This window comes from Tenrec ecaudatus, chromosome 13 (assembly GCF_050624435.1).
Source record: "Tenrec ecaudatus isolate mTenEca1 chromosome 13, mTenEca1.hap1, whole genome shotgun sequence".
NCBI classification, from domain to species: Eukaryota; Metazoa; Chordata; class Mammalia; order Afrosoricida; family Tenrecidae; genus Tenrec; species Tenrec ecaudatus.
This window is the reverse complement of record NC_134542.1, coordinates 12,686,479-12,708,560: the sequence shown is the minus strand read 5'-3', so window position 1 is coordinate 12,708,560 and position 22,082 is coordinate 12,686,479. Positions and strand designations below refer to the sequence as shown.

The 22,082-nt window shown below is 42.9% G+C and overlaps 1 protein-coding gene across 1 annotated transcript in view; it reads left to right on the top strand.

Annotated features, from left to right (window-relative positions):
• The window catches only part of NYAP2 (neuronal tyrosine-phosphorylated phosphoinositide-3-kinase adaptor 2), a 292,811-nt gene that overhangs the window by 205,594 nt on the left and 65,135 nt on the right, over nt 1–22,082 (top strand). Inside the window, exon 4 of the mRNA XM_075528843.1 lies at nt 4,401–4,610. Within this exon, the coding sequence (XP_075384958.1) occupies nt 4,401–4,610 (210 nt within the window). The remainder of the gene's footprint in view (nt 1–4,400; nt 4,611–22,082) is intronic.

The window sequence follows — 22,082 nt, the reverse complement described above, 5'->3', positions numbered from 1 at the left end:
CTTGAAGACAAAGACAGAAGAAAAAGAAAAAAAATGGGGTGGGGGGCTTCGTTTTTGTTTCTGAAGCTGTATGAGGTTGGAGTTTTCATTTGGTACAGGCTAGAGACAGGCGACACTCCCCAGGTTTGTCTGCAGAAGTGATTTGAATGAGAACAAAGAGGCTGATGCTGGTGGAGGCACCTTGCCACAAATCCTCCTCCTTTCATATTTAAATATTGTCTGGAGCTGCAGGAACAATACTGGACTTAAGGTTCAGTGGGAGAATTCTTACTTGAGCTAGTTTGGATTCTAATGGGAGAGAGTGTTGTGTCTATGAATAAACAGGAGGGGGCAAAAGGAAAAGAAACCTTGCCAATGCTTAATGGCAACAATAAGATAGATAGATAGATAAATAGATAGATAGATAGATTCAGACAGAGACAACCAGCCTAATAAAACTAATTGATAGCAAGTCAATTCTGACTCATGTTATCCTGTAGAACAGATTAAAACTGCTCCATCAAGTTGTCAATCATTATTGAATCAGACAGCCTCATCTTTTGTCTAAGGAGCTGCTACTGGGTTTTAACTGCAGACCTTTCTGTAAAATTCACTGCTGTCAAAGTGATTCTGACTCATAAGGAGCCTATATCGAGTTTGGGGGACTTTAAATCATTACAGGGGCAGGCAGTCTAATCCTCCCTCAGAGGAGCAGGTAGGTTTTCAGTGCTGATCTTATGGTTAACCATTCAACGCCTAGTTCACAATACCACACAAAAACAGGCAAACAAACAAACAAAACCCAGAGCCACGAGTCCATTTCAAAGCACGGCAAGCCTATATGACTGGGTGAACTGAACTGCACTTGTGGGTTTCTGAGACAGCGCATCTTTAAGGGCATAGCAAGTGTTGCCTTTCTCTCTCAGAGTGTCTGGTGGTTTTGAATTATTGGCCTTGTGGTTAGCAGCCTAACAGGTCTATGTCTGGGTGAGACAGATGGGCCAGTAAGATTTTGAGGCTGTGACCTTTGGAAGACAGAGCTACATTTTATTTTGAAACCGAATAAACAGCTTGGAAATATCTGTGATGGCCTTTTCTGATACTGGTATTGTTTCATGTTGACACAGAAAAGCAAATGCTGGCTAAAAAAATGTGTGGTGAGAATCTTACACTGGAATGTATTACTTTTTTACAGCATTTCAATATTACTGAGACTTAAGCTTACATGCAAGTGTCCTTACACTACAGACCTGCAGTTGTTCTGAGGGGCTTGTTAGGGACTAACCTTCCTGGCTTAAGTGTTATCTCCTGGAATGTCATTTGTGACATATGTTTATGCAAATTTATAGCATCTTAGAGTTTCAAGAGTCTATAGCAATGATCGCTCCTGAATGCAGAAATATTCAACACACCCCAAGAGGACAAATGGCTAATATGTACTAAAAACAATACTACCTTTTAAGGAGTACTTTTGTGTGAATTTTTAGTTTTCAAAATACTTTAAAATATAGGAGAGTCTTAAATCCCTAAAATGAACTCTAGGATGTGTGGCAGAGCTGAGTTCATCTTGACTTTATATTTAAGAATGATGGGGTTACGTGGAGGAGGAATTAACTGCCTAGGTCCCATAGAGGCCCTAGGGGGTGGGAGTGCGTGGGTTGTTCATCTGCTATCACCCACCACCTTGAAGCCTGTGGAGAGCTCTTCCCCACAGATGCATGTGTTGTATGGAAGGATATGAAGTGTGGATTATCACACTGCCAGAAGTGTATGACTATTCGGTGGCCACGTAAACATAAAAATGTATAAAGAAAACAAAATGCCGATTCTCCAAGTGATTGCTTTTAAAGTTACGTTAGGTGAGGTTGTCTAGAGATACAGAACCAGTCACGCTCCCCTATGTATTAGAAAGACCTTTGCCCCAGCCAAGCGCAACTCTAGTCCCTGGGCCTGATGCGAGCCAGAGCACACTGCAGGCCCCCGTCATTGCAGGTAATAACCAACTCCTAAAGGTCCGATGGGGAGCAGGGAGACCACGGGCTGGTGGGTAAAGAGTCACACAGATCTGTAGGGCACTGACAGCTCCCTGGGTTGTCGCCTGCATGTGGCCAGCCCTAGAGGCAGCCACAGGGTTCCAGGCAGCAGGGAGGGTGAGCATCGGAGTGGGGCAGTTCCTCAGGTCTCTCTTCTGAAGAGGCCACACTCTCAAGGAGGCCGCAATCAGCAATGACCTAATTGATTGATTGGGCTCCATCCCTACTTCCACACAGGTGCATATTAACATAAAACTCAGCTGCCCCCATAATCTGTCTCAGAGGTATCACATGTGAATTACACTTGTCCCCTGGGGAAGTTTACAACTTGAGCTTGCTAGGGAATCAGATGTCTCCAACTACAATGAACTCCGTGTCATTTCAACACATTTACAACACTTGCTTGAGTCTCGTTCCTCTTCACGATGTTGTGTTTCCAATGCACATCAGATGATGTCTAAGGAATTGAGAAAAGAACTAAATTAGCTAAATGGTGAATTAAAGACCTCTTGAGCGCTGTTAATGTTCCAGGCAATGTGGTAGGTGTTGGAGACACAATAATAAAGCAAACAAAAGTTCCTGTCTCCAAAGAACGGAGGCCTTTCAGAAGCGAACTGGTGCATGCAGGGGTAATGGAAGCACCAGATCAGTGCACAGAGAGCCTTTATGGAAGCGACACTAAGTGGGGTGGTGAAGGTTTCAGAAAATATTTGAATCCAGTAACTGGCTGAGTGCAGGGAACCAAGAACAGACAAGAGATAGGGGTGCCGAGAGGAGATGGGGAAACCTTATAGAGCACAGCGTGGGTGTGCTAAGGCTGAAGTGGGGGGAAGACGCTGCAATTGATTTGGTGTTCCTGGAGTACGATATTGCTCAGAGAGTGAGGAAGCTATGAAGAAAGAAGAGTGAGATAGTGGGGAATCTTGTGAGTCATCTTAAGTAGCTTAACTATCCTCTGTGGATAATGCAGGGCCTCTGGAAGGATTTCAGGCATCGCTACATGATAATGACGTTTGCATTTTAAGCAACTCAATTAAACAGCTATTGAACTTACACTTTTAAGAATCAAAGACAGAGTCAAGAGAGATAATGATGACACCTAGTAACACCCCCAATGAGACCTTGAACCAAAGTCAGAGAAGTGGACACAAAGCAGACCTCACATGGGAACAAGATCCTCAGGGGTAAAATCTACAGCATCTGCTCACTGGTGAATTTAGAAAGTAACAGATAAAAAAAGGGACACAGGTTCAAGCTTTGAGGACTATTCGAACAGGATGAACTATTAGCTTTTGAGGAACTGCTGACAGTTCAGAATCTGGAGCATTGACTTGATGTTATCCATCAGGCGTTCAAGTGGACTACTTCAGCAGACAGCTACATAAATGAGCCTGAAGCTTGAGAGAGTTGTATAGGTTTCAGACAAAATGTTGAGAAATCATTTAGCATACAGTTGGTTGCTGGCTGATGCCTAGCGATGCTTAAGGTCACATGGAATCAGAGAACAGTAAACTGAGATCAAGGAAACCATTCACCATTGCCATATAGCTGATTCTGGCTTATGATGCTAACCCTATATGAGATTTCTGCGGAGCTCTGGTGGTGTAGTGGTTACAAGTTAGGGGCTACCATTCGCCTCGTTGGTAGTTTGAGATCACCAGTAGCTCCCAGGGAGAAAAACGAGTCTTTCTGCGCTTGTAAACAGTTACAGTCTCAGAAATCCACATGAGGTCACTATGAGTCAGCATTGACTCAATGGCAGTGAGTTTGGTTTTTTTTTCCATACAGGGTTTCTGAGGCTTTAAATTATTATGGGGGCAGATGGCCTCATTTTTATTCTATAGAATAGCTAGAGGGTTTGAACTGCTGACCCTGACATTAGCAGTACAATTGGTAACACACTATGCCACCAGGGCTCCTTAGTAGGAAAGGTGTAAGTAGCATATAAATGGTGCAAAAAATAAAACACAATGCAAGAAGGTAGGCTATATTATAAATCAGGAAAATAAAAGATTGAAAAAGAGAAATCAAGTTTGTCAAGTGGCATGAAAAATATCTCTCAAACTTGTCAGCTAAAAGGCCCTACAGGATCATAGCAAGAGTTGCTTTAGTGGAGTGCATATACTGAATCCATGTCACAGTAAATCATAGAGTGAGGGAGAGAGTAAGCTACATTTCCCAATGATATTAACCAACATGGCTCAAATATATATATATACCATGGGGCCTATATACCTTGTTATATTTCAATTTTGGAATCTCAAGCACAAGAATAACTTTTCAAAAATAGATTGAGAACATTTGGGGAGAGCATGCTGTAATATTTAAAAGGAACTGGGGAAGGATCCCATGTTTGCTAAATGGGATGTCACTCTGGTTTACCCACAGAATCAACAGAGGAGCTGAAAGTACGAAGCCACAGCACGGAGCCAATACCAAAGCTGGACAGCAAAGAAAGAGGGCATCATGGGACATCCACCTCCAGAGAGCCTGGCAAAGCTCAGGAATGGGATGGCACACCGGGACCTCCAGTGGTGACCAGTAGACTGGGAAGGTCCTCCGTGAGCCCCACCTTGTTAGCAGGAAACCACAGTTCAGGTAAGAGCTCTCCTGTGCCTCTCAGATACCCTCAGCGGTCTTCCTAGACTGCTTCCAGGAGGACACCGACCGCCTATGCCTCTTCCATGATTTATAATCCAACCATCCCAATGCATGATGACTCCATGTACATTTGAGTGGCATGGGTCCTCAAGGGTAGATTTTTGAGAAGTAGATCAGTAAGCCTTTCTTCCAGGTACCTCTGCATGGTTTCTAAGCCCCCCACCTTTTGGTTAACAGCTGAGAATGTTAATGTTTTATACCACAAAACATTTCCCCCTATTTATAGAGACGGTCTTTCCATTATGTGCCAATGGATGTGGCCGTAAACTGCACTCCAGGGAGCCCATGCTCCATGGTGGCACTTCTTGGCGTGGTCCAACGCAGCAGGCACAATGACCCCACAGCATCTGGCCAATCTCATCAAAAATATCTAGAGGCTTCATCTGAGGTTCATTTGATTTTCAGATTGTAAGTTATTTAGAGGTTATACACTGGTTGAAAAAATAATCATTTAAATCAACCAAAGTGTGTTAGGCCGGGTTGACTAGAGAAACAAATCCAGTGACACTCATATATGTTTGTAAGAGAGAGCTTTATATTACGAAATATATATATCACACAAACATCCCAACCCTTTTCAGATCAAGTCCATAAGTCCAATAGTAGTCCATAAGTCCCTCTTCAGACTCACGCAGCAACACATAATGATACAAAATGCAGGAAGTTGGCAGGCTGGTGTGTGGCAAAGTCTTGTGGATCCAGGGGTGGTGGATGCCTCGCCAGCGCCCTCAGGTCTCAGCATAGCTCGGCAACAGGAAAGTGAAAGTAGAAAGCAAGTGTATGGTGCACCTCCGGGGACAGAAAGAGAGGGAGGCTGGCCTCAGAAAGCCATTGATCTACGTTGCTCTTTAATCAACCTGATTGACAGGCTAACCTCTGCCCACATGTTCCTATGGAAACCATGTTGGCATAGAAAACCTAACTATCACACAAAGTACAAAGATGATCTGAAGGTAGCAGAGGAAGTGTGTCGAAGTGCATATGACTGTGAGATGGTGGCAGTAGCTGGTCATTGGGCATGTAACTAAATTCCCATGTCTGAGTCAAAGAAGATCCATACTTCGAGCTAACAAAGAATTTCACCAGTTGCAATTTAAAGTGGGAATGCCTATTTTGCGTGGTTAGTAGAAAAACACTGCTGGGGTTTACTTTGTGCTTGTTTGAATGCAGCTTGTACGTCGCTAATGAAACTAAGTCCCCTTCAGCTTTACTTTTCTCTTCATGTTAGTAGTCACTCAGACCAAGATTTAGAGCTGACAGAATTTTTAAAGCAACTTCTCTATGCTTTGAACCAATGAACCCACATGCTGGGATCACAGAAAACTGTCAGGTCAGATAAATGACATCTGATCACAAAACCCTCTGTAGTGCTCAGACTGACGCACTGTAAACGTGTTCGCATGCTGAACAAAGACCAATCCTTTAATGTTCTTTTTCAAATCAGAGATTCCTCGCAGAGGCGATTTACATGGTTTGAAACGGTGGCATCTGACCGTGATGAGCAAGGTAAAATGCAACAGGGATGTATCTGGGAAAGAGATGTTTCTGGAACTGTATCCAGGCAGAGGCCAAGCAGTAGCTTCCCCGTCATAGCCGACCATGCCCTTCTGTGATGGCGAGGCCCTGTGAGGCACTGTTTGACTCAGTGGTAGAATCTTTTCATTCTGTGCAGGAAGTCATGGTGTGATTTTTCAGACAATACACTTCAGGCAGAGCTAGCACTGACTCATCCCTGGAGGCTTACTGGTTGCTTGGCTGCTGAACAAGTGTCCGTGGAGCTTTCTGATGAAGGGAGGTTAGGAGGAAAGGCAAAGGCATCAGGATCTACTTTGGAAAACCAGCCCATAAACCACCACCACCACCACCCCATCTGATTGGCAGCTGACCATAGGGATGGCACAGGACCCAGCTGGGTGTCTTTCTGTTGTGTTTGAGGACACCATGAGCTAAGAATCTACTCAATGGCAGTGAACAATAACCACCCGGAGAGCCAGGTGAAGCGCATGAATCCAAATCTAGAGAGGAAGAACCTGTGAATGGAACAGAAACGGAAAATGATGCTTTTGATCGTCAAGTACCCATAGCGATGCTGTGTTCTTGACGTCTGATTCCTACCTATGGGCGACAAAACTCAAAGCCATAAAGGGGAAATGAGTGCATCATAGGAGAAATAAAGCCACTCCAAAGAGCACTCACACTTTAAACATTTTATTTTGATGTAAGTGGAAGTAACAGAGCAATTTCGTTTTCCAATCAATCTTTTTTATTTAAGTCATTCCTGGGCCCTGATTGCCATCCCACAATGTGTCCGCCTTCTCTCCATTTCCTTCCTGGGTCCCTGTTGTTATTTGTCTGGTTTCCCCTCCCTCCCTACTTTCCCTTCTTTCATTTTGAGCAAAGTTGCCCTTTGGGTTACCCTATAATTGACTATTCTAAGGAGCACATTATTTCTGAATTTATTTGATAGGGCCGTCTATTATGTGGCTGAAAGGTGACCTCTGAAAGTGTCCTAACTTTCAAGAAAGAAGGTCGTTTTAAGGAGGCGGTTTCTTCTAGTATTTCAGGCCAGTTCAGCCTGGCCTTTTTTAGTTGTTTACTTGTCAGACCATTTTATTAGGACATAAGTCAGTCATCATCCCATCAGTAGTTCTGTCATTTTAAGCACTGCTGCACGATCACTACCACAAAGCATGTTCTCCCTTCTTGTCCTCCTTAGCCTCCCCCCCACCCCCCTGTCTACTCGCCAGGAATCCTCATTCCAGTTGTTGTCTCTATAGTTCACCCAATCTGGGGTTCATATACTGAACAACCTAGAGAGATACATCGCAGAGGGTCCAGAATGCTTCCAATAATAACAAAATACAACTGAGAAAATCTGTTTTGTAATATATATATAAACCAGATCAAACTCCAAGTGTGCCAAAAGGGAGATCAAATGATCAGTTTTTAACCATAGCCATTCAAGTCAGATTTTTTCATCTTAATCTATTATAATCATCTCTCTAATATTCTCTGATCACGAGGTTCCCCCATCCCTCACTTGTTCCTGGGGGAAATCCCTGGAAATGGGCGCTGTGTGTAGATGCTGAGAACGCTTTCAGAGCTTCCACTATCAGCCACACTCTTCTGCAACCCAGAGTTTTACAATTGGAATTCTGATACCACTTCCTTCTTCGGGATTTAGATGATACCCTTCGCAATCCTTGGGTCACAGATGGTGTGCTTTTTCTATGGGGGCTTAGTTGGCTACTCGATGTCTCGCTTAGAGGGCTGCTTGTTTGAAAACAAGCCTTTTAAGACTGACGGCACTATTCTTTCTGATAGCTGGGCACCATCTACTTTCTTCACCACACTTGGCTACAGCACCTGTATATCTTTTTATTTGAGTTTTGTTCTACATTTTGTCACCCATTCTAACCGGGACTTTACATGTGGTTATAACAGAGTGGTTACTAATGGTTACTGGACACCAACTATTTCTTCTGGTCTCTGCTTCTAGTAGGCTGTGACTCAGAAAATAGCCTTTTTAAAAAATCTTTTTGTTAGCACTAATCCAGGCACCATAGTTCAATCACATCAAGCAGTATTGTAGAATTGCTATCACAATCAATTCAAAACATTGTCTTCCTTCTTAACCTCCCTGATATCAGCTCCCTCTTATCTCCCATCTCCTCCACCGTACCCCTGGAAACCCTTATTTTACTTATCAACCCTGGATTTCATATACCAAAGAACATGGAAAAACGAATACCAATTATTAAGGAAGTCTAACCACAATGACAAAATACATCAGAGATAAAAGCCCAATATTAAAACAAAACAGAACAGAGTTCATCGGGCTAATTACATCTGTGAGTCTTCAGTTTTCTTCACGACCCTCTGCTCCCAGTTGGAAGGCCGCAATAGTTCCTTCTTACATGCCACTCCCTCAGAAGCTTTATCCAACCCAGAATCTATTTACCAGCCGGAACTGTAAAAACTGCCTTTATGAACTATGATTTCTGGTTGACCAAAATTTTCCTTAAGAGTATTGTCCTAAGTCTTCAGGTCCCGCTGTTCAGTCTCAGTGGCAAAGTAGTTTTTGTAACCCCTATGTGTTCTTTCATACACACGAGTGTACTCACAGTGGTTACACGCATGTAGAAATATCCACAACCATCCATACACAATTACACTGTCTGTCCCAGCAGACCTCTCTCACCTCTCCAGCTCACATATTTACCTAGGTTGCTACTGAAAAAATCAATATTAGTTATTACTGATGTTGCAAGAGTGTATGTGTTGGATTTATCATAAACTCAAAAAAAACTAACATACTCACTTCCATTGAGTTGATGTCAGCTCATAGTGTCCCAATAGAATAGGAAAGATCTGCCCCTGTGAATTTCTAGGACTGCAACTCTTTGTGGGAGTAGAAAGCCCTGTCTTTCTCCTGAGGGACAGGTGGTGGTTTTGAACCGCTGACCCTGTGGCTGGCAGCCCAACTCACAAGCACTAAGGCATCGGCGCTCTCATTGTATTTATTTATCATAGTTCTATTTTATTCATGCACACCGACTTGTGCACGCTGTGGTGTCTCTCCCTGGACTGTGCATTGCCTTTTGCTTCACCAGAATTGTGTGTCTACTATCCAGTTGGTAACTCTCCTCTCCATCAAAGAATGTTTCTATGTGTGTACTTTTTGTGACTGTATAACGGCGGCATCATACAATATCTGTGCTTCATGATTTACTGATTTCATTCAGCATAATGTCCCCCAGAGTCATCCGTGTTATGAGATGCTTTTCAAGTCATCATATTGCTTCCCGTTCCATTGCATATATGAGACACAGTTCGTTTAGCTATTCCTGTGGGTTGTTTCTATGTTTTTCCTGTTGTGGATATGCGTACCGAACAGGGATATAGTCACATCACAGACCTTATTTCTCTAGGTACAGGGATACCCTTTCTTTTTTTCATCATGACGCTTTTTAAAAATCATTTTACTGGGGGCTCATACAACTCTTATCACAATGCATATATACATCCATTGTGTCAAGCGCAGTTGTACATTTGTTGCCGTCATCATTCTCAAAACATTTTCTTTCTACTTCAGCCCTTGGTATCAGCCCCTCATTTTTCCCCTCCCTTCCTCACCTCCCTTCCCCCAAGGCTTGCTATGAGTCAGCATTGACTCAATGGCAGTGAACTTGGGTTGTTTTTTTTTTGTTTGTTTTTCCCTAGTGTAGAGGCAGGTGGTACCAAGTATTCTGTAGCTGCTCTGGGATGGTATTGTGCACCCAGGAACTTTCTTGTTCTGCAGCTCTGAATAATTGTTTGCACTTACTTACTGCAATGGCCATCTGCCTACTAGAGCTCTGGGTGTAATGCTTCTGTTTAATTTGACAAGTTAGAAGGGAAATATGTCACTTGGACCAATCCGTGAATAAACAGGAATGAAATTTCCAAGAACTTATAGGGGCCTCATACCTGGGCATGAAGTCAATATTCTGTTAGCAGGGATAAGAGGCGACAGTGTTGCATGAGCAGTAGGAAATATCTACCCTGGCGATCAGGTTTGAATCACTATCTGATACATGTTTGGTAATTATTTAAAATATGTTTAAGATGGGAGTTGTTGGGTGGTGAAATCAGGATAGCACACTTGGAGGCCATCTGGAAGGTCAGCAGTTTGAGTACACCCAGAGGTACCTCAGAAGAAAGAGCTGATGACCTAAGTTTGAAAGTCCACGCTGGAAAACTTGTGGAGCATGATTATGCTTTGTTACACATAGGTCACCTTGAGTCAAAGTTGACTCAGCGATACCTGGTGGTGTCAGGTAGGGAGGATGGATTTCAGTTCTCATCATGGAAAATCCAATAAATACCTCAAAGTTCTGGCATGCGTAGCTGGGAAGGGGTCTGTAAGACAAAGATAGGCATTTCTAAGTTATGGAGCAAGAATCTGAAGGAAAATCCAGGACTTACCTTTGTATGTTTAGAAGTCCTGCAGGAGAGTCCTTTGAGAAACCACTTGACAGTGGTAACTAAAGGTCTGGATGTACAGAGATTAAGAGAGGGTAGACACAGAGAACGTTTGGAGTGGTGAACACTTGGCATTTTAGAATTCTACTGGAATTCGCTGGAGAACATGAACCAAGAGGGGAAGAAACTGAGGATGGGATCTGTAGGCAAGGGGGTGGGGGGAGTAAATCCTGTGAAATAAATGATAGGAAAAGAATGAGAAGAATCTGTGATTAAGCTTCTGCTGAACACACCTTGACAGGGATCTTCTAAGAAATTCCAAGCATAAAAAGAATGCATACTATACTTTCAATTTTTGTCTATTGCAGATGCCTGAAGAGGCTCTTTCAGTTTATGGAGTCAAACACCTGTAATCCTGAGGCTCTCTGCTCTGTTTACAGAGCAGCCAATTATCTCCTGATCAAAAGACATATCATAAATAGATATGTTTTTCCTTTGCATTCTCCATTTTAGAATATGTAAAAGTAGATAAAGGTGGTTGAATAAATAGCCTTGTTATGAGTTTGGGTATGAATGTTTGATACCCATACTCAAATAAGTGGGTATTGTAGTATACTTGCAGAATCAAATAGGTAATGTCATGGCAAGTCAGCATGTCTTACATAGTAGTGGGACTATTTACATGGATCCTCAAATAAACGTCAATGTTACTTTTTGACCTTTGGAAGAAGTCAGTGCCTCTCAAGTATGCTTGCCGCAGCTGTTACAGATGCACGGTTCCTTGGCCATCAGTTGCAATGGAGAAAGCAAAGAGAAAAAGACAATGGCTTGTAGAGGAGTTTTTGTAGTATTTTGAAGAGAATACTTCAAATGCACTAGTTTGTGCTAGGAAAATGTCAGTGTTCCTCTAGTAAATTATGAAAGGCGATTATCGAAAGTTCACTTACCTTCAATGTTTTAAGCAAATGCCTGGCTTAAACAGCAGTGGAATATTTTTCAGCGAGGTAGACTTTGTCCACAGTGAACAAATAAATCCAAGAAAGGCTCACTTTGAGACTTGATGCTTTTGAAACAGAGGAGAGTTCACCAGTGTTTACCAGTTTCCTTTAGCTTCACATTTTATTTTTATTTTCTCCCTACCACTGGGCCACTGAACTAATGACACCCTTTCATCCTCACCAGAAATGCGAGGGAAATAATTAACCCGCAGCCTTCCTTCTTAACCGACAGAATGACTCATCTGCACAGCAAAACGCAGAGTTGACCCATAAATCTCTCTTGCGCGTACTTCCCACTCAATTTTCTGTCCATAGCTCTTTCTTCTCCCCTTTCCTTCTTGGTGCCTTTGTACCTTTCTATGTGTTTCTGTCTCTGCTTCTCTCTGTCTCTCACTTCTATCAGACTCATGCACACACATGCTTCTATCAGTCACAGACTATTGGTTTTCCAAAAGTAGTTTAGTCACTTGAAATGTTTGTTCTCAACAGCTCTATTGAGGAATGGAGGAATTGCTGAAGTAAAGCAAATGTGTCAGGAGATCTCCATTCTAATTAACATTACCACTGGTTGTTGTGATACTTTATTAAAGTCACTGCTGTTTAGTAAATCAGAAATTCCCCAGAGGGAGATCTGGAAGGCAGTGGAGAACTGGGACTCAGATGTGTGTGAAAATAATGGGAAAAGGTGGGGACATTATACAAGTGAGTATGGTATTAACAAAAACCCAGATTTTAATCACTCAATCCATCAACAAATATTTTCCATGCTTCTTGTACTCAACTCCATGGGATACATGTGTTTATGGTTTCTGTGGGACACAAGTGTGTGCAGACATGCACATACACACACACATTCCCATGGGCTAAAGAAAACATGGTTTCTACTACTCAAGTATCTTAATACATTTCCTCAGCAGACAAAATCATTGAACATAAGATCCATTCGATTTTAATGAAATGCATTATTATTGCTGTTGTTTACTATTGACTATATATTGTAAATCACTCAGAACTGAAAATCAATGCAGACTTGAAAACTGATAGAAAGCTTAAAGGGAGACATTTAGTTATAAACCAGGATTATACGAGAGGGTTTTTTATAAGGAATTACAAAATAATAATAATTTATAAATTATCAAGGGTTCATGAGGGAGGGGGAGCAGGGAGAAAATGAGAAGCTGATACAAGGGCTCAAGTAGAAAGCAAATGTTTTGAGAACGATAATGGTGACGAATGTACAAATGTGCTTGACACAATAGATGGATGGATTGTGATAAGAGTTGTACGAGCCCCCAATAAAATGACTAAATAAAAGAAAGGAATGAAAACATAATTGAATTTTCCATGAACTTTCTGAAGCCCTCTCATGCTGACTATTTTTATAAGTAGTTAAGTCAAAAGATACAAAGAGAACTTTTCAGGTGGGCTGAATCGGGTGCACACAGGCAGAGTTCCCCTCGCTGCACTTGGCCGGCCAGCCTGAATGAAGAAGCATGTTTGTCTGAAGACAGAGGAGGAAGGCCAAAGATTCTTGACTTCTAAGACAAGCAGCATCATGCATACATGTGCCACACGGTTAATACTGTAAAATTTAAATCTAAGCAAGATGAAAACTCTGGGGTATGGGTTTTGGATATAGAATGATCTCAATAAGGCATTTGGGTTTTTTTTGTGTGTTAAACTTGTGTTCTGTGGTTCTGAGAAATCTACCCTGGGCCACAGGCTGATACCTCCGCAGGCAGGTTACACTGCTGAGTGAAACACAAGAGGGGCGCTTCTTCCAAACCAGCAGTTCTCAACCTGTGGGTGGTGACCCCTCTTAAGGGGGGTCAAATGATCCTTTCACGGGGGTCGCCCGATTCATAACAGTAGCAAAATGACAGTGATGAAGTAGCAACAAAAATAATTTTATGGTTGGGGGGGTCACCACAACATGAGAAACTATATTAAAGGGTTAGGAAGGTTGAGAACCACTTTTCTAAACATTTACCTAGCATATTAAGGAATTTGAAATTTTGTTTAAGACACCAAGCAATGTGTTTTCTCTAATTTTTCCTGTACCTTGAATGCTATTATAGATTGAATTGAGTCATCCAAAAAGATATACAAAGCTCCGGCCTACCATATCTGTGAATGTGAACTTATTAAGAAATAGAATTTTCACTGACATCATCAATTAAGTTAACAAAAGCATAGGGAGAGTCCTAATCTTACATGAATGAGCCCTTTCCAAAAGATGAGGTTCTTCTAAAGAGAGAGACAGCAGGGGGGCCCAGGTAAAGGTGCAACTATAGGCCAAGGAGGACCTGAGCATGCAAAACCTGGAGACAGTAACACATCCTCCTCTAGAGACTTTGAAGGGAGCACGATTCTGTGAAAATCCTGCACTATCCTCCAGAGATAACTGATAAGAAACTCTCATTTTTCTAAGGACTCGAAATCGTCAAGATTGAAGTGATCAAGTGATATTACTTGTACATAAATTCAATCATAAAAGCAGAAGTCAAGAAATCAAACAATGTCATGCATTTGGGGTGAATCTGATGCACACAAACTCTTTAAAGAGTTCAAAAGCAAAGATGTCTCTTTGAAGGCTAAGGGGTACCTGGTGATACTTTCATTGGGCTCATATGCATCTAGAAGTTAGGCAATGACTAAGGAAGACCGCAGAAGCAATGATTCATTTAAATTATGATGCTGGCGTGAAGAAATGTGAAACCACCATAGACTGCAAACAGAACAAATACATCTCTCCTGGAAGATAGTATTACCAGACCACTCCATTGAGTCAAGGATGGCTAGCTTTCTTCTCAGATACTTTGGACATATTATCAGGAGACACTGGTCCCTGGGGAAGACATCCTGCTCGGTAAAGCAGAAGGGCAGCAAAAGGAGGGAATGCCCTGGACAGGATAGATTGACACAGTGGCTGCAACAAGAGGCTCAAACTTTAGAAGTGTGAGAATTGTTTCATTCTATGGCACAAAGGGTCCTTATGAGTGGGGACCAACTCAATGCTACCTACCAACAGCCATTGGAGAGACCAGTTCCTGGGAAGGCGCATCATCCTTGTGGAAGTAGAAGGTCAGTGAAAGAGAGAGGGCTGAGGAGCTGCATCGACACATAAACCACCATGGACTTGAACATAACAATGACTGTGAGGATCAGGCAGGATTGGTCCGTGTTTCTGTCTCTTGTACATAAGGTCACTCTGAGTTGGAACTGCCTCAAGAACAATTAACCGCAACCCAAGCTACGCAATCGGCGCTGTTTAGTTATGATGGCCCTAGGGAGTTAGTGTAAAGCCCTTTTAGAAGAGCGTGTACATGTTCCTCATTTTTCTAGCAGCATAGGCATTGAGCACAATTTCTCCACTACAAGTAAATTCTTTTGTACGTTGATGAACATCAGGACTGAGTGATGGGAAATACCAGTGACCTGGAAAGTCTAGGCGGCATTTCAAGGAGACATAAGCAAAACAGCATAAGCAAAACAGCATCAGCTGAGGGTTCCCATGAGAGGTATGCATCCTTTGTTCTAAGAATTCTTTCATTCATTTTTACGTGATATCTCTTAATTTTAAAATATAAAAAAATTCTTAAATGATTCCATTTTCTGCCTAGCAAAAAACTGGAGGCTGAAAATGTGCATTTTCGGGTTCATGAATTCAGGCAATGACCCTTTTGATTGAGATGGGGATTTGTTTCTGAAGCCCCGGCAGCCTGGGTTATGTTTAGTAGAAGCAACACATCCAGAAGCTGCCTGGCCCTCTTGAATTTTCTTTTCAATAGCTCCCTTGGATGACTATTCTTGAGTAAGGGTAGGGATTAGAGAAAGGCAGTTGCCTTTGTCCAGAAAGAAGAGATTTTTAAACTCTGGGTGGAGGGTGGAGACCTGGCATTCTGTGAACAGTGAAAAGCAGCTGCTTAATCCCCCAGAGACCCCTGGGGGGGGGAGGGGGGGGTAAACCTCTGACATGAAGGGAGGACACAAAGACGACGTGTGCAGTGCACTTCCAGTGCTTCCAATCTCCCAAGTAGAACATGCGGACCCTCCAGTAATAGCCAGTGTGAGCGAGACATTAGGCAGATCATATTATTTATCCCGTTCTTTAGAAAAGATCTGAGCCTTTCCACGCCAATTACAGGAGAACATTTCCCACCAATTAATCAGGATGTGGCTTTGGACATGGGTTGAATTTCATTTACAGAAAACCAAGAAATGTGTCATTTCTTTCACATCTTGTTTGCAAAGTAAAATTTATGTTTTTATAGATGCATATATAATGTATGGTACAATGCTTAATAATTCAATGCTTGACTTTCAGCAGATCTGGATTTAAATCCTGTCTGTCATTTATTTGTTGTGATGTTGGGCATGTCCCTTCATCCAGCTGAGATTCATTTGTGTGTGTTTTAAATTTAAGAGTGGATGATAGACAGGAGGTAGAGAGTACTGAAAATTAAAGGTGAGAATGAAATGAGTTAACATATGTAACACAGTTGGCGTGGTGCCTGAAACACAGTGAATATTAAATACATGCGAATAATCATTTTGATTCCTAATAAATTTTCAGCAAAGCAGAGAGACCCACTGGGTCTAGGATAAATGAAGAAATAGCTCATAGACCTGGCACTTGAGTTGGGCCTTGATGATTAGACAAGATTTAAATCGATAAATAAGGTCCTCGTTGTAAAAGCAGGGCTGGGTTCTGTTGTTGGCATGGCCAGCAAGTACTCTGGCGCTAACACATTGAGCACACCCCAGAGCATGATTCATAAAGTACTGGTAGCTCTAATTCAGATTCTAATCTTGTCTTTGGAGATTGGGGACACCACAAAGGTTTGGGGCCTAACAGTAGATCTGTGAAGAGGATTTGGTGCAATTTGAAAAAGCCAACCAAAGTCACTGCCATCCAGTTGATATTTAACTATGGAGACCCTGCACGACAGGGTCGAACTGCTCCTGTGAATGTCTGAGACCACGATTCTTTCCTGGAGCAGACAAACCTCTCTTTCGTCCTAGGAGCAGAAGGTGGTTTCAAACTGCTGCCCTTGTCCTTAGCAGCCAAACATGCAACTGCTTTCATTTTGAGAAACATAACTCTCCATTGATTGGAGGTAATGTTTGAGGTTCATTGGTCAGAAATCTTATCAGTCTATACCATGGAACATACCATGGAATTATACCAGAGAAAAAACCCTTTCTTTATCAAGGAATGGAGTGTCTACTTCCCACCCCAGAATGTGGGCCAGGCTTGTGATTTTTGTGGACCATTAGAATGTGACAGAGTGACTATGTTTCAGCTCTGAGCCGGGCCTCAGAAGCCATGGATGCTTCTGCTTGCTCATTTGCAACCCTGACCTCATCATGTGAGTGAGTTTGTAGAGCCTGTTGGAGGAGGAGACCAGGTGGAAGAAAGTCAAGGGGCCCAACCATCAACCCAGTAACCTAATACGTGTGTGAAACCTGAGCTTGAAATTTAGCACAGCCATCTACTACATCCGTGGTTGACCAGAGATGCACGAGTGAGCCTCACTGAGACCAGACCTACCCCTCTCATCCCTAGAGACGTGTGTATTTTCTGCCACTGCCTCCATTTGTGTGGTGACAATGGATAATTGATACAGATAGCATGACTTGCTTCAATGTTGCTGCTTTCCCCCCAGGGCAAGGGTATTATTATTATTATTATTATTAGCATTACCTTTATCATTTTCATTAGAGGCATATCTTGGAGATATTAAAGATTCAGTTCTAGATCCCTCGCCATAAAGCAAATATCGCAATAAAGGAAATCACTTTGTGCTTGTTTGTTTGTGTCCCAGTGTGTAGGGCAATTGTGATGTGCCTATAAAGTATGCGTATGGTATAATGGTGTCATGAATATTTGGGGAGATTGTGAGAACAACTTAAATGTGGCATAGACATGCAGAGTGAACACCCGCTGTTGGGAAGTGGAGTCAATAGACAGGCTTGAGGCAGAGTCACCCTAAACCTTCCATGTGTCATATATCTGCATATATTAGCTATTGTATCTATAGCTAAGAACCATAACAAAGTGAAATGCATTCCAACACATTGTACCTTATAAGGATGATGTCAATAGGCCCCACTCAGTGAAAAACGTGACAGTGACACAGGACAAATCCAGGCTCATCCCTTTTCTTTCTCCACCCTACCTTTGACAGTCACAGTTTCCCCCGATGTAGTGTTTGTGATTAGAGAGACACATGCAGTACTCTGCTATGTTCATGCTGTTGTTGTTGCTGCTGTTGTTAGGTGCCATCGGGTCGGTCCTGACTCATAGTGACCCTATGTACCACAGGAGGAAAAGGAAACACAAAGAGCTTGAGAGGACAATATTCATGTGGCCCCACAGTGGAAATAACCCAAACAGTCACACTCAGAAGGATGAAGAAACACATTCAAATGGAGCAGAGTCTTCTTGCAGCAATACGAACAAACTGACCACAACAGCTGATGAAACCAGGATGGATCTCTCGGGCCATGCTAGGAGGAACAAGCCGGCACCAAACAGGATATAGGGCATCCTGCCATTTGCAAAAGGAACAAGAGCCCGTGACAAAAACCAGAGAATGGTTGTGTCTGGGGAAGATCGTCCCCAGGAAAGGACAAGAGGTATCTTTGAGGTACCCGGCATCTTCTGCTTCCTGGTCTAGGTCCCAGCTGTGTGTGTGTGTGTGTGTGTGTGTTTTGTAAACATTGTTAATCAGTGCACTTACATGTTACACTTCAATTAAAAAGTTCACATTAAAAAGGGAGAGAAAAAAAAAAAGACAAAAAAACCCCAACAAAATAAATAAATAAAAAGGGAGAGGGATCAAACAAAACTAATGTAAAGAAGCACTCCCTGGTCCCTCACCACCTTCACAGTGGTTCTGATCCCGGCGCCCACGGCTGCAGCCACGGTGTCCGTCTGTCTCCATGAGGTCCTTCCTCTACCAAGCATGACGTCCTTCTGCAGGTCTCTCCTGACCACATTTCCAAAGTAGGTAAGCTGAAGTCTCACCATCCTTGCCTCCAAGGAGCCTCTGGCTGTCCTGCTTCGAAGACAAATCCCTGTGGGTCTTCCAATATTCTTCACCAACACCACAATTCAAACACATCGATTCTTCTCTGTTATGTTCATCTATTTACCCAGCCAGGATGGCAAAGCCTTCTGCTGGAATCGCCAAGGTCTCTGTAATTTGGACTTCACAGTAGGGTACTGACTACCCTCCTGCGTGGCTCCCCATCGTCTCTCAGGCTGCTGCTAGCTTCAGAGCTACAACCCCCTGACTGCCATTCTGTACCATTGCCTCATGTAGCAGCAGACCCTTGGCCCCACCTGCTCTCCTTTCCGCTTCTAATAGGGGGCTTGGCTATTTCCTCAGGGACCATTTGCCAACTCCTGCTACTAAGTTCTGCTCACTGTTGTCAGAGTCTCAAATTTAACTCTTCCTCTCTGCATTTGAGCCAGAAATGCTGAATTCTAGCAGCAAACACATCAAAGAACTCATTTGGCAAGTAACAGAAGTTGAATCCCCACTCACTCGCTGAGATAACTCCATGGAAAATGGGCTCTTGCCTGCTAGGATTTGTGCTCACCACTGGTGGAGTGGTTGGGAGAAACCAACCCAAACAAGGGAACTTGGACAACATTCACCATTTGAAGTAGTTACAGTGTTTGGTGGAAGAGTTTGTAGACTGCGTAAAATTGAATATAAATAGGCAAAGCAATGGAAGAGAATTATTTTCACGTGCCAATGCAGACAGACCACACACTGGGAATCTCACCATCAGCGCCACCACCTCCAGGTGCTGTAGATAGAGGTGGTTCTCACTCACGGAGGAAGACGCCATGAGTGTCAGAGTAGAACGGGGCTCTGTAAAGATTTTATTCACTGATTTGTCAAAAGCAGATTGCCAAATCTTTCTTCCAAAATCCTGTGGGTGGACCCAAACTACCAACCTTTTGGGATAGCAGCCAATAGCATTAACCATTCCACCTAGAAACCCCTTTGGTCATATTTATTGATATATCTACACCTATGTCTATATCTGTCACTTTACAGAGAGTTAAATGACTACTACCTGAAAAGCTGGCATTTCCAGTCCCCCGAGGTTCCTTGGAACAAAACTGGGAAATCTGCTCCAGAAAGGTCACACATTGGCTTTAAAATTCTATGGAAGGGTTCTACTCTGCACACATAGGTCACCAGGAGGTGGAATTAACCAACTTGTCTCATCATATCTGAGGTAGTTGGTTTATTGTGCCAACCTGGCCGAAAAACACATGTGGGGTTAATTGAAAGGTGGAGGGATAAATGGCTTGGTGAGCCTCTCCTTTCTAGTTCCCGGTCTCTTGCTCTCTGATGTTCACACCAGGGTGCAGCTGTCTTAGCCAGTTGCCTGCTTCAGCTGGCAAGGCTCATTTCCTGCAAGACATCCCCAAGGAGAAGCCAAATGGACCTACCCCGATGCAGCCCTGGGTGCTGGAACAGCCATGTGGAGACCCCTGCCAGGGCTGAGATATTTGCACATTCACTGACTCAGCTTTCCTCCTGCAGTTGGCATCATTGCGTGTGTTTTGTGAGATGGAGGAGGACTTTGTGGATTGATGTCGGATATATGGATTAATGTTGGACTTGAAGGCTTGGGCAGCACTGGGTTGGGATGTTTTCTTGATGCACACTTAGCCTTTATATAAAACTCTCTCTTATACATGAGTTTCTGTGGACTTGTTTCTCTAAAGTACCCAGACTAACACTATATCATACATATCCACCTCATTTAATATATAGTCACTTATGGATAACAAGCTAAGTCTTATGTGTGTGTGTCTATACAGATAGAACTTTCATTGTGAAATGGGTTCTAACAGCAAAGTTGGGAGTTCAAAGCTACCAGCCACTCTGAGGGAGAGAAAAATGAGGCTGCCTGCTCCCAGAAAGGTTTACAGTCTAAGAACTTCTAAGGAGAAGTTTGGCTCTCTTATCAGAAGAGGCTGATCCTTGGAGAAGGATAGGATGCTTGGTAAAGTGAAGGGCTAGTGCCAAAGTGGGTTGACACTGTGGCTTCCACCAGGGGTTCAGACATAGCAACATTTGTGCCATTGTGCAGGATGGGACAGTGTTTCATTCTCTTGCACATAGACTTGCTATGACTCACACCGACCCAAGAGCAACTAACAACAAAATCAAGAAAATGGGATCACAGTGAGTTAGAATCAGCTAGATGGCAGTGGGTGTCAGGTGTCTCTATATATCTATATCTGTGTGTGTATGTGTGTGTGTGTGTGTAATTATGCTGCACGTAACCTGGATTTCTACTAAGTACAATCACATATCATGATGTTGAATGTGACACAGTTTGCAAACTGCTAGGGAACAAAAGATTAAATTTGATTGCCATTTCCTTCTTCTAGATCAACTTTGCATGTCAATCAAATGGATGCTTGATTCGGTTGGGGGGAAACAAACATTAACCAGGTATAAACAACTCAGATAAGCATCAGTAAGCACTACAGTGTTCTGTTGTCACGGTGCTTGCCTTTCAACAGAAGCGGAAGCCAGTGGACAATATACGGCTGGAGTTTTGGCTGCACTGAAAGGTCCTTGTGCTTGTGTCTTGTGCAGCTGGGGGCAAACATCCCCCCGTGCCCTCTCCTGAAGTTACCCACACTGGCATTGCTTTTCGTTGGCATTGCTTGTCTTTGGAAAGGCCCTTGGGTATGCTGTCCCGCCATTGTTGACAATGCTGGCCTTTCGGTTCCATGTGAAGCCACAGAAGACAGTGCAAAATTGAAGTCTGGGTCTGACTTAGGCTAGTGTTATGAGGCTGCCTTCCACCCACTTATGAAATCCTCCAGTAATATCAAATAATAGGTCCACTGCCATCTACTGTCTGAAACAACCATCAACCTCACAGCCATGGAATCAATGCCATTTCATAGTGAACCCATAGCACTGCCCCTGTGGTTTTCCAAAACTCATTTTTTTTAAACCGAGTCTAAAGTCTCATCTTTCTCCTGCTTGTCAGAAACAGGGGCTGACATTTCTCTTTCTTGCTTTCTTAAATTTTTTTATAACACACTCAATTGAAGATTGGTCAGGGAATTCTTGCCTTTTGCAGTTAAACTTGGAATCTGTGAAGATACGTAGGGGGAAATGTTTTTGCAATGAAATGTGTACAGGTCATTCAGCATTTGCACTGGCCTTTTCTTTCCAAGGAGTGCTGGTGCTACAGTGGTTAGAGTGCTCAGCTGCTAACCCAAAGGTTGGTAGTTTGAATCTTCCATTCACTGTGGGAGAAAGATGTGATGATTTACTTCCGTAAAGATTTGCAGGCGGGGAAATCCTAAGAGGCAGGTCTTCTTTATCCTCTAGGGTCCCTGCGACTTGGAATTAACTCAGCCACAAAGGGATTGGTTGGAGATGTGTGT